We start from the raw sequence: 16,947 nt of genomic DNA, 5'->3' as shown, positions 1-16,947 counted from the left end.
CTTTACGGTGTAGAATGTTAGGGTTGTTCTTTTGGTTAAATAATTGTCACCCACGTTTAAGAATGTCATCAGCGTGAATGTCTAGATGAAGGATGGGACTTAACTTAACCGTGGTTCTCTTATTTACACGCTCGAGTCTAATAAAATAATTGTGTAGGTGGATAGAATTGTGTCCTGGATAAGCTAAGTGTGTGTCCTGGATAAGCTAAGTGTGTGTCCTGGATAAGCTAAGTGTGTGTCCTGGATAAGCTAAGTGTGTGTCCTGGATAAGCTAAGTGTGTGTCCTGGATAAGCTAAGTGTGTGTCCTGGATAAGCTAAGTGTGTGTCTTTTAAAAGTTATGTTTGTCGAGGTTAGAGGTGATATTGCCGTAGATTTATTCGGGTAGTTTGGTTATAGTATTTACGTCGTTAGTAAATTAGTTAACTTTGTAGTTTAATGGTTTGTTGATATGTTGGGAGGTGTTGTGTTGTGGATTCTGTAACGTGTACGGTGGTGAATTAGTTAGCTAAGGATGTTGATGCTTGTTTGCCACTGACTGCTGTATGTGACAAGGAGTAACGGGAAACATTATTTTCAGCTCCTCTCTCGATTATAAACTTAGGTAAATATTGATGAATTTTCCGACTTAAAAATTTTGCGAGTTATTTTTTTTTTTTACACGTACAGGGATATAGTACCACTTATCCCCTTTGAACACATTAGAGCCACTTTCCACTTATCCGTCTTTAACACAGTAGAGTCACTTAATACTTATCCATTTTGAACACAGAGCCACTTACCACTTATCCGTCTTTAATACAGTAGAGTCACTTAATACTTATCCATTTTGAACACAGAGCCACTTATCACTTAACACTGATCCCTCTTGACCACTTAACACTTATCCTCACACAAGTATCTCTACGGTGTATCCCAGGAGCCAAATATCACATGGCGTCAGGGAGCTTGTGTTTGGAGACACAAGCAACAACCTTTAAAAATAATAGAATCATAAACGGGATTAATTCTCAAAAGTTATAATTTGACATTTTAAATAACACTCACCATATTTTGTCAATGATTCGCTTTATTAACTTGTTTGTGTGTAAAATGAGTTAATTTATTTGTATTCTAATCAGTTAAAGGTAAAACATTTAAAAAAAACTACACGCGTAAGACACCCCTAAGAATAATTTACTATATATAATTTCATTTAAAACGTGTTTATTATTTGTTCCCAGAAAAGTTATATTTATTTTCTAACCGCTCCAGTGGCCGGTATCCTAAGGGTCGTGTTTATATTGAGGATGATGCAACCGGTAAAATTACTCCGGTTATATTGTGACGGTATAATATTTAGGTCTTTTAATATGTGTTGGTCTCGAGGGGTAACACTGCTGCTTACTTAAACACTTCTCATGGGCGGTTTATGACCCTAGAGTCTGTTTTTTTGTGATGTTTCGTGATGGGTCAGAGGTAGGTGGGGGTTGAAGATCACTGGTCAGCGGTACACTTGTTGTTATTACACTCAAGGAGGGGTTGTTTCTGGTTTTAATTGATGAATATTGCTTGATGGAGTGTGGCATCTTACCTGTACATCAATATATTTTTTCTCTTCGTATATTTCTTTTCTTTTCTTTCTTCTTCTTTTCCTATTTCTGCCCATCTCATTCCTTATCTTTTCCTATCACCCTCGCTCTATTTCTCATCTCTCTCTCTCTCTCTCTCTCTCTCTCTCTCTCTCTCTCTCTCCACCAGTTTTAAAGGGGCATACAGCGTTGTTTTGTCTGTCCTCTTACAACGTCACGTGTAAATACTCGTCACTGTGACCTACATATTCATCCCTTATTGACCTCGGTTATATTATGTTGTAAATCCCCGCGATCTGTTGAGTTTTGAGCGGTTAACTTCTGCGGTCAGTGTGTGGTGTGGGGGCAGCCATTACTTCTCAACAGTATTTTGTATTATATTATTTGTATATTGATTTGTTTATTTATGTATTTAATGCATATTTTGTTATTTTATGGGTGAACAATAAAGTAATTTATCTTAACCAGTATCATTGAGGCATTTCCCCGTCGCTTTAACTCTTCCATTACCATAAAGTGTTTATATAAATTAGCGAAACTGCAGGTGGTGGTTAGTGAGGCGAGGACTTGTGTGGTTCACGTGTATGGCCGGCGTGAAGCCAAGGCTGACGGTGGCAGGTGTGGCCTTGTTTGACTGAGACTTGTGGTGGAGGGAGAGTCGGCCTGGTGAAGGAGCAGTTATCAGCAGCTCGAAAGGAAAAGGGAAGGAAGTAAAGAGGTGGAGTAATACATTAAATAATTGTTATTTTGTTGCAGACAGCTGCTAGTTTATCGTGCACCCCATACTCACCCTGTGAGCGGGAGCGAAAATTTGATTAAACTGTGCGTAATAGACCAATTGTCAGGATATTGTGACATTGAATGTTAGAGTAGAAGTATCGGCTGGTGTTTCCTCCAGATCTACCCTAAGGGCTGTTTACTATTTTTTTTATCTTTTCCTTTCTCCCTGCGCGAGTCACTGCTAGCCAGCAGCAATAGTTCTGCTGATTACAAACACACGAGAATTCATGGTGTAACGTGTCACCCGAGCAACACATTCAGAAATGTTAGTAAGGATGGCATGGGACAGGAACCGGGGCTGGCAGTGTCGTGGACGAGGCAGTGTTCTCACAGTCATCAGGATTCCTGGTGGCCGGAAGTGATGGATGTGTCTGCGTGGTGTGTCCAGTTGAGACCTGCTTCACGACACACGCTATATCCCAGTTACATTTTAACTACCATTAACCATACCAAATTTATTACAAGGCAAGATAATAGACTGCAACATGACATTGGGTTAATTATGTCTATAGTTAGCCATTGTACCGTCACAGTAGGTTAATTATGTTTACAGATGAACAGACCAGCCATAGATGGAACACGACCCACAGTACCCGGCTCAGCTCAGTCATACCCAACTGGGGCAAAAACCACCACGAACTCAGCTATCAGTGATAATTGGAGTTGGTTGCTTAATGTACCCCGGCTACCACCGACTGTACGCTTTATTTATCTTTGCATTCTTTGTTTATTCATTTGTTGAGTTTTAGAAAGTTTTTTTTTTTCTATCAGATGCAATTTTTTTCGCCATGTTGCGTGGGGTAGGATGTTGGGTGTGTTAGTGCTGGTAGAGTTTTTGCTTTTTCTTGATATGAGTGCGTGTGAGAGGGTGGGGGGGGGCATGGTCGCCAGTTTTTGCAGGCGTTGACTGGAGGCCTGTGTCCTCCCCTGCGGTAACCACTGTTCCACTGCCCCTGTCTTACAAGCTGTTGGACGAAATCTAACAACATGACCAACCCAACCCAACGTAAAATAACCAAACCTGATCAAACTCACCCCAGCCTAACCTAAATCAGTACTGAGTATTTGGATGAGAAACTCCCCCAAGGTGGTGCCACACCCCGTGACGTCAGTACAGCTGCTTGATGGCTCTGTGAATTATGGCCCTCCTCTTACTGTCATGCTGCTTGTCTGCCATCTGCCAATTGCTTCCCCTTGCCTGCCTCATAGTGCTCACTGTCTGCTGTTGTCTGCCGCTGCTGACCACCTAAACCATAGCTCGTATCTATCGTATACATTACAAGACGCTTACGAAGTCACTTAATATTTATATTTATAAGAGTACCAGACGTGAGTTAAACAGTCACAACATCAGTCACAAGTTCAATATTGAGTGAGGTGTATTTGCACTCTCTCTAACAGACCGCATGGCATATGGAACCCACATCCACTCTTCACATATATTTGTTTTGGAAATGATACTTCCTGTAGGGGCTCTACAAACATCAAGGGACTTCAGAAATAACTGATAGATTAACGTGGAGATGGAGAGAAGTGTTAGGAAGGTACAAGTGTGTGGAGGTGGGCAGCGCCGTGGTGGTTATACACTACAGGAGACAGTGACAGCTTCAAGGAGCCTGTTGGGGGTATACACTTCTTGTGCCAGATAGGAACTGACCCTCCCCCCCCACCCCCCCAACTTAGCTCAGGATGATGATAGGTGTGTCGGCAGCCTCAGGAGGGGGTGGCTGTGTAGTGGTCTAGCCAGGAGTTTGTGTTAGTTGACTTGATGACCTGTGCCTCTTGGAGTAATACTTGGTGATTACCTGTGCCTCTTGGAGTAATACTTGGTGATGACCTGTGCCTCTTGGAGTAATACTTCGTGATGACCTGTGCCTCTTGGAGTAATACTTGGTGATGACCTGTGCATCTTGTAGTAATACTTGGTGATGACCTGTGCCTCTTGGAGTAATACTTGGTGATTACCTGTGCCTCTTGGAGTAATACTTGCTGATGACCTGTGCCTCTTGGAGTAATACTTGGTGATGACCTGTGCATCTTATAGTAATACTTGGTGATGACCTGTGCCTCTTGGAGTAATACTTGGTGATGACCTGTGCTCTTGGAGTAATACTTGGTGATGACCTCATCTTGGAGTAATACTTGGTGATGACCTGTGCCTCTTGGAGTAATACTTGGTGATGAACTGTCCCTCTTGTAGTAATACTTGGTGATGACCTGTGCCTCTTGGAGTAATACTTGGTAATGACCTGTGCCTCTTGGAGTAATACTTGGTGATGACCTGTGCCTCTTGGAGTAATACTTGGTGATGACCTGTGCCTCTTGTAGTAATACTTGGTGATGAACTGTCCCTCTTGTAGTAATACTTGGTGATGACCTGTGCCTCTTGGAGTAATACTTGGTAATGACCTGTGCCTCTTGGAGTAATACTTGGTGATGAACTGTGCCCCTTGTAGATAGGGCTTGGAGATAATGAATGATGATGACTTGCGCTCTCTGGAATGTTTTACAAAGAAACTTTAGACTAAGATATTTACAGGCAGTATATCTCTCATGTAAACACAACCTTGACGCTAACAACACCTAATAACATTCCAGCCCCCCCCCTCTCTCTCTCTCTCTCTCTCTCTCTCTCTCTAGGTAAACAAATACGAAGATTACCCGCGTTTTTTACATTGTATCTTGCGTCTGGGTTATATACTTAGCGCGGTTTCTAAGTTTATGTAGTCACACTTAGTTACATACATGGTGCGGTTTCTATGTAGGCACACTTAGTTACATACATGGTGTGGTTTCTATGTAGGCACACTTAGTTACATACACGGCGTGGTTTCTAAGTTATGTAGGCACACTTAGTTACATACATGGTGCGGTTTCTAAGTTTATGTAGGCATACTTAGTTACATACATGGTGCGGTTTCTGTTGGGTGCAGCATTTTTGCCGTAAGTGGTAGCAACGAGTGTTAATGAGGGGTGACGGCGGACAAGTGGCACCCGGGGGATAAAGATGACACTCCTTGGATATTCCTGTCGTATTATTCAATCCCTCTCGTTGGCTGGCGCTGTGGGGGTGCCAGGGACCGGGTCACGCCCACCACTCAACACAATTAATGGGGGGAGTGCCAGGAAGGGAGGGGGTGAGGGGTAAAGGGAGGTATGGTGGAAGGAAAGGTCGAAAGATGGAGGGTAGAAGGAGGAAGATGAGGGTAGGAAGTGAGGGATAGTGGTGTCACGGGGATGAAGACGGAGGCAGGTCAAGGTAGGTGACGTCACTGCTGACCCCCCCCTCCATGTAACAGACGAAGAGATTAGCTCAGGTGTGGTCAAGGTAAGTTTGGTTAAGCCGAGCTAAAATTTGCGTAAATAAGTATCACCTTTAATTAACGTATGGTTGGCTTTAAATCAGGTGGTGATTTTGTCGTTCGTCTCCAAGTATTGTTCATGACGAAGAAACACAGCGAGGTGGTGGTGGTGTCGGGGGGCGGCGGCGTGAGAACAGAATTAGGATGGGGTATAACATTCCAAGGCTCTAGTGAAGTGCTTCCAGGGCTGAGGTGGGGTGCCTCCAGGGGCCGAACAGTGAGGTGTGAGTGTTCGTCTTCCTGTAGGTGAGGGAGGAGCTGGAAAGGGGAGAGGAGGGGATAGGGAGGTGGAGGGGGAAGGGGAGAGAGGGATGGGGAGGTTGAGAGGGGAGGGGAGGGGAGGAGGACGAGTATAATGATTTACCCGGGGTGTGTTTAGGGTGCTTGAGTGTGATGACCTGCCGGAGGAGGGAGGTAGTTGAGGGATTTGGGGATTTGGGGACGGAGGGTTAGTTACGGAGTGGCGGAGGGGAAGGTAGCTGAGGGAATGGCGGAGGAAGGGCTAGATGGGAGTGGGTGAGGGAGAAAGAGGAGGAGTGCTGAGTGATTGAGGATAACTTGAGAGGAGGAGGAGGAGGGATGGAGACAGGTGCCATGGAGGAAGTCACTTGAATAATAACATCCGTTGAGAAATAAATGAACAGTGAATTGCGGGAATGAAGCAAATGTCTCGAGTATTATATTTTGTTAGTATGGGAGAACCTTCCCCCCCCCCCCTCTCTCTCTCTGATAATTATGAACCTGCAATAATACTTTGACTGAAGTGACGAGGGGGAGGAGGTGTTTCGTCTCGCCCGAGTCTGACTGACGTTTGCATTTTCTCATCACCCTTTAAAGCCCTTGTAGTCTCACGTGTGTGTTTATCAGCAAGGTATGTATAGTTCCTTTAGATACACATATGAAGATTGGCTCATGCATATAGGGGTGATATGTTTCTATTGAGTTGTGGGCATTAGAGTAGTAAAGCCTTTCGTCGATGGTGAGGTGCTTGGAGGCGGGCAGCTGGGACCCTGTGACATTAAGTTATGGTTCTCAAGTCGTGACAGGAAGGTCCTCGGCTGGTAAATATGTGGTAGGTAATTTCTTGTTTGCATGACTTGAGAGATTGTATAGTAAACATGTCGGTGTTGACCTTTATGTGTTTATATATAAAGTTTATACGAGGGTCTATGTCTGAAATCTCGGGGGAGGGGTGTATTGGTTGGTACAGTGTGTTGGTTTAAATGGCTTTGGATGTGAGGGGTAATAGCAATGCACTGGATACCTGTGTCGGTGAACTATGTTAGGTTTAATGGTTTATATAAGAGTAAACACCTAAAGATATTATTTCGAGAGTGGAAGATTCAGGAAGTTGATGTCCTTGTTGTTACATGATTGAGGTAGTGTAGTTAGCTGGACTTGAGGCCTCGGTGCTCATACAATTTGTTGTGTGTACTGTACGTAAGAGGTGTTTTATTATAGGTCTCTTTAAACACACCTCACAGCTACTGAAATAAAGTCACAGCAGTCATATCTTTATCATATTTTGGATTAAAAAAATATTGTAATAAAAATAAGAAAATGACTAACTTTGTGTGGGTCGTCGCAGCCCTTCCTGACTCGTGTAAAGTGTTTGTAGCAATTGGTTAATGATTATTATGGATGATTATAATGTGGGTTAATGCTCATCGTTGACCCGTGACCTTGACCTTTGTCCGGTGTTAACCAAAAAATGTGCCTCACCCAGCTGATGCTGAGGCCGACCAGCTGTGAAATTTAAGTATGTAGATGAGATCAAAATTGTGAACGCCAGCGTGCGAATAAAGAACCCAAACCGATCATTGTTTTTGGGCGATCTTTGATTTCACCAAGTGATAAAAACATATTGTGTGTGTGTGTGTGTGTGTGTGTGTGTGTGTGTGTGTGTGTGTGTGTGTGTGTGTGTGTGTGTGTGAACTTACCGACTGGTAGTTTAAAACTTAACATTCCACGACAGGTGTGGGTGACTGCATGGGTGTTTACTGTGATGTTATCAGCGCTACCCACAGAAGCCGGTGTGTCTCTCACACTGCCAGTCCAGAGAGAATATGATCCTTAACCTCAAGGTTAACAGCTCAGGGACTGTAACAACTAATAATGTAAGGTGTTCGGATCCTGGACGCTCTCAATACCTGCACTTGCGCTTGACAGTTTCTTAACCTAGCTGAAACTTCAGCTGTTTGGTCGTGCACGAAGTGTTTGTATGTCGGCCTCAGTTCACCTTGCGTCCGACTGAATCTCATTACCTGCAATTCTGCCAGGAAGTATATGATAATTGAACTCCGGAGGTTGTGACAAGAGCAACAACCCTACAGGAGGGAGGGGTGGAGAGTGGGTTTGGGTGGGAGTAATCACTAAGCAGGTGAGTGTCCTACATGGGCAGGTGTGTAAGGGGCAGGATTGATCGTAGCTCCACCATTGGCGTTCATCATTGCTTGATGAGGGCATCCTCCTCCTGCCTGCGTGTGGCACAGGTGTCCGGCACAGTCATGCACCCCCTACTGCGCACTACTACTGATGCGTCCTCGGGCTTGTGTGTGTGTGTGTGTGTGTGGCACAAGCGACGAGTATAGCAATGTGCTGCCCTGCGGCCCGAGTGTTCATTACTGGTGCGTCCCGTGTGTGTGTGTGTGTGTGTGTGGAACAGGTGCGGACATTCACCCATGCTGCGCATTACTGTGCTATTCATATATCACGTGTGGATGTGTGTTTATTTTCGTTCAATGCGTGTACGTGTGTGTGTGTGTGTGTGTGTGTGTGTGTGTGTACGCATTTTTATTTGTTGGTAGGACGGGGTATCGAATATAGTCATGAGTGGTCACTGAGCATTATCCCTGATGCGTCCCCTGCCTGTGTTCGTCTGTGTGGCACAGGTGTCTAGTAGAACCATACCTGGTCCCGCATTCCTAATTGCGTATTACCCACTAGTGTGTTCCGTACAGTGTGCCTGTGTGTCTGTCACGAGTATCGAGTACAGCCAGGCGTGAAATGTGGCCCACATGACACCTACAGTATACTGCCTGTGCGTGATGGTGGTGAGGCGACCGGGAATGATTGACGTGTTACAGGGAGAATCAGGCGTCAGTTGTTAAACCTCCTCTGACGGTGAGAGCTAAACACACACACTGGCTGTACTGTGATGCGAGTATTGTGCGGTTTACTTAAGGTAGGGTGGGGTTGTGGCATGGTAGGATGATGCTATTTATCTGTCGTAACGCCATGAGTACGATCACTTAAACCCTTGAATACAAGATTGTCGTACTCATTGGCACAGTATACTGTAAGTCATTGTATTCAAAAGGTTTTCATCTCAATCTTGAGGTTAGGTTAAATCGTTTCACTCGGGTTAAGCCATTGTATTCAACGGGTTAAGTCATCGTAGGCAGCCTGGACTTCTGGCAAGCAATTAGTGACTGATTGACTAGTGTGAGTGACCCCGTGTGTTACCTGTGTGCCAGTAGTGAGTGACCCCGTGTGTTACCTGTGTGCCAGTAGTGAGTGACCCCGTGTGTTACCTGTGTGTGTGCCAGTAGTGAGTGACCCCGTGTGTTACCTGTGTGCCAGTAGTGAGTGACCCCGTGTGTTACCTGTGTGCCAGTAGTGAGTGACCCCATGTGTGTTACCTGTGTGCCAGTAGTGAGTGACCCCGTATGTTACCTGTGTGCCAGTAGTGACCCCGTGTGTTACCTGTGTGCCAGTAGTGAGTGACCCCGTGTGTTACCTGTGTGCCAGTAGTGAGTGACCCCGTGTGTTACCTGTGTGCCAGTAGTGAGTGACCCCGTGTGTTACCTGTGTGCCAGTAGTGAGTGACCCCGTGTGTTACCTGTAAGTGCACTCAGCGGGAACTGTTGTCTCTCTCGGTACAGACGGGTGGCTCAGTGTACTTGGCTCATTCGTGTTACTTCTCACCACTGGCGTTATAATACTTTTGTTGTGATCGTCGCCAACATTTTGCTACTTTTTACTCGTCTTGCATAGAATTGGAGAAAAAAATCATGGCCGTGTGTGTGTGTGTGTGTGTGTGTGTGTGTGTGTGGTGCACATCACAGAGGATACAACACCAGAACAAGTAAGTCTCGTTGAGTGAGTTTAGTTAACGTGTTTGTTGGTGGTGAGTTTCCATAATGCAGTAATGTTAACAGCTGGTAGCTATCAGTTACCCACTTACAATAAGTGCTCACACGCACTCTAAAAGTTAGAGGCTACACGTGCCGCTGTCTGGCAGGAGAGAGAAAGTGAAAAAGAATTTGATTTTTTTGAAAATTGACATCGCTCCAATTTTGGTTTTGGAAAATAAAACTCAATAATTGTGGCCAACTTCACTTGACTCAACCGCTTACATTAAATGGACAGAGTGGTGGGGGCGGGGTGGTGACGGTACTGGTAGGGGCCGGCTGTGGGGGTGGTGACGACTGGTAGTGGTGAGGTGGCCTGGTAGGGGCTGGCTGTGGGGTGGTGACGGTACTGGCAGGGGGGTGGTGAATGGTACTGGTAGGGAGAGTGGTGACAGTACTGGTAGGGGAGACCCTACTGGCAGGGGGTGGCTGTGGGGGTGGACGGTACTGGTAGGGGGCCGGCTGTGGGGGTGGTGACGGTATTGGCAGGGGGGTGGTGAATGGTACTGGTAGGGAGAGTGGTGGTACTGGTAGGGGGCCGGCTGTGGGGTGGGTGACGGTACTGGCAGGGGGGGTGAATGGTACTGGTAGGGAGAGTGGTGACGGTACTGGTAGGGGGAGCCCCTACTGGCAGGGGGTGGCTGTGGGGTGGTGACGGTATTGTAGGGGCCGGCTGTGGGGTGGTGACGGTACTGGCAGGGGTGGTGAATGGTACTGGTAGGGAGAGTGGTGACGGTACTGGTAGGGGAGACCTACTGGCAGGGGGGAGGCTGTGGGGGTGGTGACGGTACTGGCAGGGGTGGACGTCTGTGGGGGTGGTGAAGACAAAGGTAGGTCCTGGGGCGGCGCTCGTAAGCCTCGTTGTCTCGACATTTTATGAGCTGAAGTTGCAACTCAAGAATGGTGGTGGTGGCGGCGGCGGCGGCGGTATCTACGGCAAAGGTAGAAGCGCTGGTGTGTGTGTGTGTGTGTGTGTGTGTGTGTGTGTGTGTGTGAGTGAAGAGGAAGCATAGATATTGATATTGAAACAATTTATTTAGCCAGAAGAACATTGATACAGAGTCGATAAAAATCATAATATTAACATGGCTGAACCAGTGAGAGCCTGAGTTCTCTTGTAGCCACCTGGTATATAGCCTACTATACATTTATCTCAAGGAAGTATTATGTAACATTTAGTATCATGTGGAATCGTTCACATAGCATGGTGGTAATAAGAACATACCAGGTGGTGGAATGAGAACAGTTGATGGGCCACAACCCCCAGCACACGCACGCGCGCACACACACACACACACACAGTAGTGAAACCAGGTCTTAAATGGTGTTCATAAGTCTATCCTGGGTGAATTATACCGAGGAGGAGGAGGAGGGCGGCTTGATGGTGGTTGGGAGTTCGTTAACTTGGGCTAATTATCTGGACCCTCCTAATGTGGAGTGGATTCTTGACAGCTGGAGGCTCACAGCTTACCAGCCAACACTTTCCTCACGCACCCCCCCCCCTCCCCTCAGTAAAGTGCGATACTCTGTCGTTTTAGACGTATATTGCGACTTCCTGTGACCACCAACTAGCGGGGAGGTCGAGGCAGTGTCTGTAAGCCCCACCATGCGAGGCCAAATGGTAACTACCTTTTCTGTGTCGACCCAGCTGTGACATCCACCCGCCCTACATCTATCCACCCTACTGTGACAACTAGCTATCCAACTGTGACAACTAGCCATCCAACTGTGACAACTAGCCATCCAACTGTGACATCTATCTACCCAGCTGTGACATTTATCTACCCAGCTGTGACATCTATCTACCCAGCTGTGACATCTATCCACCCAGCTGTGACATCTATTCACCCAGCTATGACATCCATCTAACCAGCTGTAACAGATAAAGAACATCCTGCGCGTAATTCCGGTGTGTATGTACAGTATGTGTGTGTGTGTGTGTTTGGCGAGGAGCGACAACCATGGCGTGATGTGTGATGCCAGCCGTGCTCGCCCTCTGTTACAATTGGTGGTGCAGATATTTAACTTGGTGGTACAGCCGTCCCTGGCTCACTGCAGGCCGCCCGGGCACTGCCACCGCCCACCCATCGTCTTGGTGGCACTCACGAGGCATCCAGCCAGTGTGCCAGTAGTGGTCGCAGAGGTGACGGCCAGCTGACGCTCATCACCGCAGCTGAGCGTGTGGCGGCCGTGTGTGGTTCACTTCTCCGCCAGCTCTCCAGCTCACTGCCTGCCTCCCTGGCACTCCTCCTTGTGTCCTAAACGGCCCGATAGGAGAGAGTTGGGTGCGCTCTTGTGTGGTCAGGACAAAGAGGCCTAGAGTTGAGACTGTGTGTGGGTGACTGGTAGCAGGGAAGTAGACCACACCCGGCGTGGCGGCTGCTGTGGGAAGTGCTACATCCTACCGCGAGTATTGGAGGCGTCATAATAGACAACTATACATTACTCCGGAAGCGTCATACTAGACAAGTGCTGGGCAACATGTGCATTATATTAGTTGTCAGTAATTAGGTCTATAAGATATTCATATTCGTAAGTGCAGTTCATGAAAGTCTTTGCCGTAAACTGTGATATTATTGTATATTAGTGGCGAGTGTACTGGAACGAAGAGAGTAATACTAAGCTAGAGGAGCGTGACACAGTGTGATAGTGTGACAAGCTGAGGCGACTCAGCACACTGGGAGTGTCGGTCACTCATCTCATGGGAGTGTTTCCATCCAGACTCTGAAACCAGAACCTCAACAGCCTGTGAAAGAGACCCACTTCTTGTTGGGGAAAGTTCTCATATGTCGGCCGCTTGTTGACAGTCCCGCAGTTGAGTTGACCAGTGATCCGCACGAGCCAAACACTTGTGGTGTATTGGTAGAGGAGTGGTGAAGTGATCTGGGCGTAGTGAAACGATAGTGTAGTGCACGAGGTGTAGTATGGAGCCTGGCGTTGGTCAGGGTGCGGGAAGTGGCGAGGATGTTTAAGTGTGAGGGTTGAGGCAGGAGCCCGTCGTGACCACCAGCTGCTTCACTCACCATCAAGCAACAATGGACATTCTGTGGACCTACATGTGAGTTGGGTCTGGTTCTTTGCTCCCCTTCCTTACCTCATGTTAGATCCACCTCTTATAAATTGATACACGAAATTACCTTCTATTTGTGGTGTCTGGGGTTGTTTTTGACCAGGGATTATCATTTTTACTGATAATTAACACACTTGATGTTACTTGATGGAAAAGGACTGACATTCATATTTTTTCCTCATCCGGGAGTGTCAGTGAGAGATGTTTGTCCCGAGTTAAAGTGAAGGACACGTGTTCTATGGGTAGGCTTAAAGCTCCCTTATGTCCGGGTCGTGGAGTTCACTTGTAGACGGTGGCGGCACAGACAGACAGTTTCCGGTAGTCCTTTCATTTTCTGAGGGATATCTTTCAATGTTTAGCTTCAGAAAGTATACAGTATTCGTCGTCTCAAGACTAATGACGACTCTTAACACCCATAAAGTTTGTTAAAGAGCAAAAGTTAGCTGACAGAGCCAACAGATGTCTTCAGTCGTTGGCCAGGTGATGCCTCAGTTTAGTTTAGCTTTATTCATTAAGCTCGTTATACAAGTTTACAATGCTTCAACATGTTTATAGACAATGCAGTTATACAATTCGGCATGTATAAAGATATTGCAGGTACACAATATACATAGAATACACAATGCATGTATACAAAAATGTACGTGGACAGGGCAGGTATACTAACAAGGTAAACTAATTCACTTTGACCTAGCATAGCCAACAGGGCCATCAGATACTTATTTCCCGTGTATGGTCCTCGTGAATTGATATAAACACGATTCTTGTCTGGTTTCTCTCTGTACAGTTTATAATAGAAATAAAGATCGATATATAGTAATAAAATAACATTATTTTCTCCATATTGTAGCTGAAAAAAATGTGTTATTTATGACTTACGGGAAGGCAGTGTGGAAGACCCAGCAACAAGCGAGGCCTGGGAGTGTGGGTATGGCCAGGCCTATTACCCTCTATTGGGGCGGGTTAGGCCTGGAGTGACCGCCACCACCACCACCAAACACTACTACCATCATTACCACTACCCGCACTCCCGCTGCCCATACCCAATAACACTATGCCTTGGAAATGCCACCAAACAGCCTCCCATTGAAGTATAAATGCCGCGCCCAACATGTTTTCATCTCGAGTGCTTCTACATCCTGTTGCTTTGTTGGGAAGTGTTGGGGTAGGATAGGCAGGCCCCGGTTACTTTGGTTGGCCCCGGTTACTTGGGCTGGTTGCGGTTGGCTCTGGTTACTTGGGTTGGCTCCAGTTGGCTCTGGCTACTTGGGTTGGCTCCGGTCAGGTTATGTTGGCTTGGTTAGGTTAGGTTGGCTTGGTTAGGTCAGGTTAGGTTAGGTTGGCTTGATTAGGTCAGGTCAGGTTAGGTAAGGTTGGCTTGGTCAGGTTAGGTTGGCTTGGTTAGGTCAGGTTAGGTTAGGTTAGGTTGGCTTGGTTAGGTCAGGTTAGGTTAGATTGTTTAGGTCAGGTTAGGTTGGCTTGGTTTGGTTAGGTTAGGTTAGGTTAGGTTAGGTTGGCTTGTTTAGGTCAGGTTAGGTTGGCTTGTTTAGGTCAGGTTAGGTTGGCTTGTTTAGGTCAGGTTAGGTTGGCTTGTTTAGGTCAGGTTAGGTTGGCTTGGTTAGGTCAGGTTAGGTTGGCTTATTTAGGTCAGGTTAGGTTGGCTTGCTTCAGATTATATTAAGCTGAGTTATATGAACAATTTGGCCCTCGTGATTATTTTTCCCTTGACGAATATAAACAACCTCACGGCTCTTCCTGACAAACCCATGTGATTTTTTCCTACAGACTATCAAAAGACAGACAGACAGACAGACACCTAGACAGACAGACAGACACCTAGACAGACAGACAGACAGAGACGACTGCTTCTTTACACTGCGGGAGATACAAAACAAACAAATAAAAAATAAATAAATAAATAAATAAATAAATAAATAAATAAAAATCGTGATTGTGTTTTAGTAGTCATGAGAGATTATTTCGTAGGTGTGGTTATGTCTGTACTCATTGAGGGATTTGAACTGCTGCGAGGGAGGCTTTTCTTGGTGTGTGTGTGTGTGTGTGTGTTCTGAGCCTTCATTAAGCCAGTTGTGAGCTCAATAGACACTTGGCACGACATGACTATACGTGACTGCCTGAGGGGCTTCACTTTAGGCTTCATTCCAGTTTGAGTTGAGGCTTCATTTTGTTGGTGTTGAGGCTTCATTTGGGTTGGTGTTGAGGCTTCATTTGGGTTGGTGTTAGGCTTTATTGGGGTGAGCTGGTGTTAAGGCTTCATTTTGTTGGTGTTGAAGCTTCATTTGAAGTGGCGTTGAGGCTTCATTTGTAGTGTGGCCTGATATAAGGGCTTCATTTTTGTTCCCAGTGTGACTTGATATACAGTAGGTGTTTGAGTGACTGTTATGTTTTACCCACACGGTTATTCCGCGCCTACTTGCCCGACACCGGAAGGCCACGTTTGACTTGCTTGAAACAGAGTCCTTCCAGGTGTGTGTGTGTGTGTGTGTGTGGCGAAAGCTCATATTATTGCCCAATCTTAATTTTCGACGGGAGTAAACGTTTGTAAAGACAAGGAAAAACTGCCGTTGAATATCATTAAGTGTATAATTCCTTTTCCTTTGACACGTGTAAACAAAACATTCACCAGGGGTTAAAAGATCTGGTAGCGGGAACCTCATGCCAGTCCGATCATAATCAAGGTGTCAGAGATCAGTGTAGGGCAGGAATATGGTCCTCACGTGATCTCATTTTCAAGATTAACAGACCAATCGTTGCCTTTTAGAAAATCAATTATTCCCCAGATAATGTATTACTGAAGTCCCAAGAATTAATAGGGCATTAAACGTGTATTCTAAGATGGTAAAAATCCACAAGTGACCAAGAAATCCATATTGCTGTCTTGTGAATTTCTCATATAAGGTTTGTGATACAGATGAATCGCAAAAAGAGGCAGTGTTCGGATCTGGACTGACGTAAAAATATATCCCACCTGCGAGCGACACTTAATTACAGATAAAAGTATTGTAGTAGTTATATTTTACAGTAATAGAGGAGAAGGTTTTTACTTTACGTAGATTCTTTTAAGATAATTCCGTAATGGCGTTACAGGCAAGGTGAAGAAATGTGTAAACGAATCCTAGTTAAAAAAGAAGTTAGAACAATTGGCTGGGTGATAGTTGTGTAAACATTGAGGGTCCGAGACTCTCCCATCTGCTCTGAGGGAAAATAAAAGATACGTCACGAACAGTCTATTGGAAGCCTTCATGAGGAAACAAATTAACTTTCTTCCAATTGGCTTCCTTAATCAACCGCGGTGTGTGTTATGAGGGCGTTCCTAGTTACTGTATAGAGTTTTCATGGAGATTTTAAACCATTTTGGGATGTGATATTTGTGTTTTAGCTTAACCAGTTAGAGGAGTTATCCAAATGACAGGAAAATTCTAATTAGGAATATTTAAAAAATCTGATACAGGTAGTTTAAAGAAATTAATTCCTATACGGCACAAATCCCAACAGCCATATACACTGCCAGGGGAGGAGGGGGAGTAAAAACGACCCCCCTCCCATGAAAGCCAATACTAGGGGCGGACAGGAGGAGGAGGACCGCCACGACTGAGAAACATTTGTCTTGAAAAATTGCATCTAAACGACATTATCACCATTCGAGATAATATACTTTTTTAAGGGAAAGTCACAGTGTCAAATGTCAAGAACCACCATTTCATGACTAACTTGACTTGACCGAGAATTTGCGAAGGTGTATTTATAATTGTACTACATCATTAATAAATTACCCCCACTAAAAGAAAGAAGGAATAATGGATCACATGAAGATTAGCTCCCCTCCCCGTAGCTTATGTCACCTGTTAATTAACCCCTTCAGTACGAGGACGCCATTTTTAATATTCTAATTGGCCAATACCAGACGATGTTGTTCAGCACAGAGAGACCCCCGTACACAAGGGGTTTAAACTCCGTAACTTTACTTGGGTGTTAGATTAGATTCTGTTAGGTTAGGGTGAAATAAGTTAG

The 16,947-nt window shown here is 45.5% G+C and overlaps 1 protein-coding gene across 4 annotated transcripts in view; it reads left to right on the top strand.

Moving 5' to 3' along the window:
• The first annotated feature begins 11,885 nt into the window (after nt 1–11,885).
• LOC121872657 overlaps nt 11,886–16,947 on the top strand; it is a 134,337-nt gene continuing 129,275 nt past the window's right edge. For 2 of the 4 annotated variants that reach the window (XM_042375599.1, XM_042375600.1), the window contains exon 1: nt 11,887–12,903. In XM_042375599.1, the coding sequence (XP_042231533.1) occupies nt 12,881–12,903 (23 nt within the window). In that variant the 5' untranslated portion in view covers nt 11,887–12,880. Of the gene's footprint in view, nt 12,904–16,947 lie in introns of all 4 variants that reach the window. The other 2 variants (XM_042375598.1, XM_042375602.1) reach the window with 2 other exon arrangements.

The sequence above is a fragment of the Homarus americanus genome, unplaced genomic scaffold (genome assembly GCF_018991925.1).
Source record: "Homarus americanus isolate GMGI-L3 unplaced genomic scaffold, GMGI_Hamer_2.0 scaffold39155, whole genome shotgun sequence".
NCBI classification, from domain to species: Eukaryota; Metazoa; Arthropoda; class Malacostraca; order Decapoda; family Nephropidae; genus Homarus; species Homarus americanus.
Note: the sequence above shows the minus strand (reverse complement) of the source record. Positions and strands in the feature narration are given on the sequence as shown.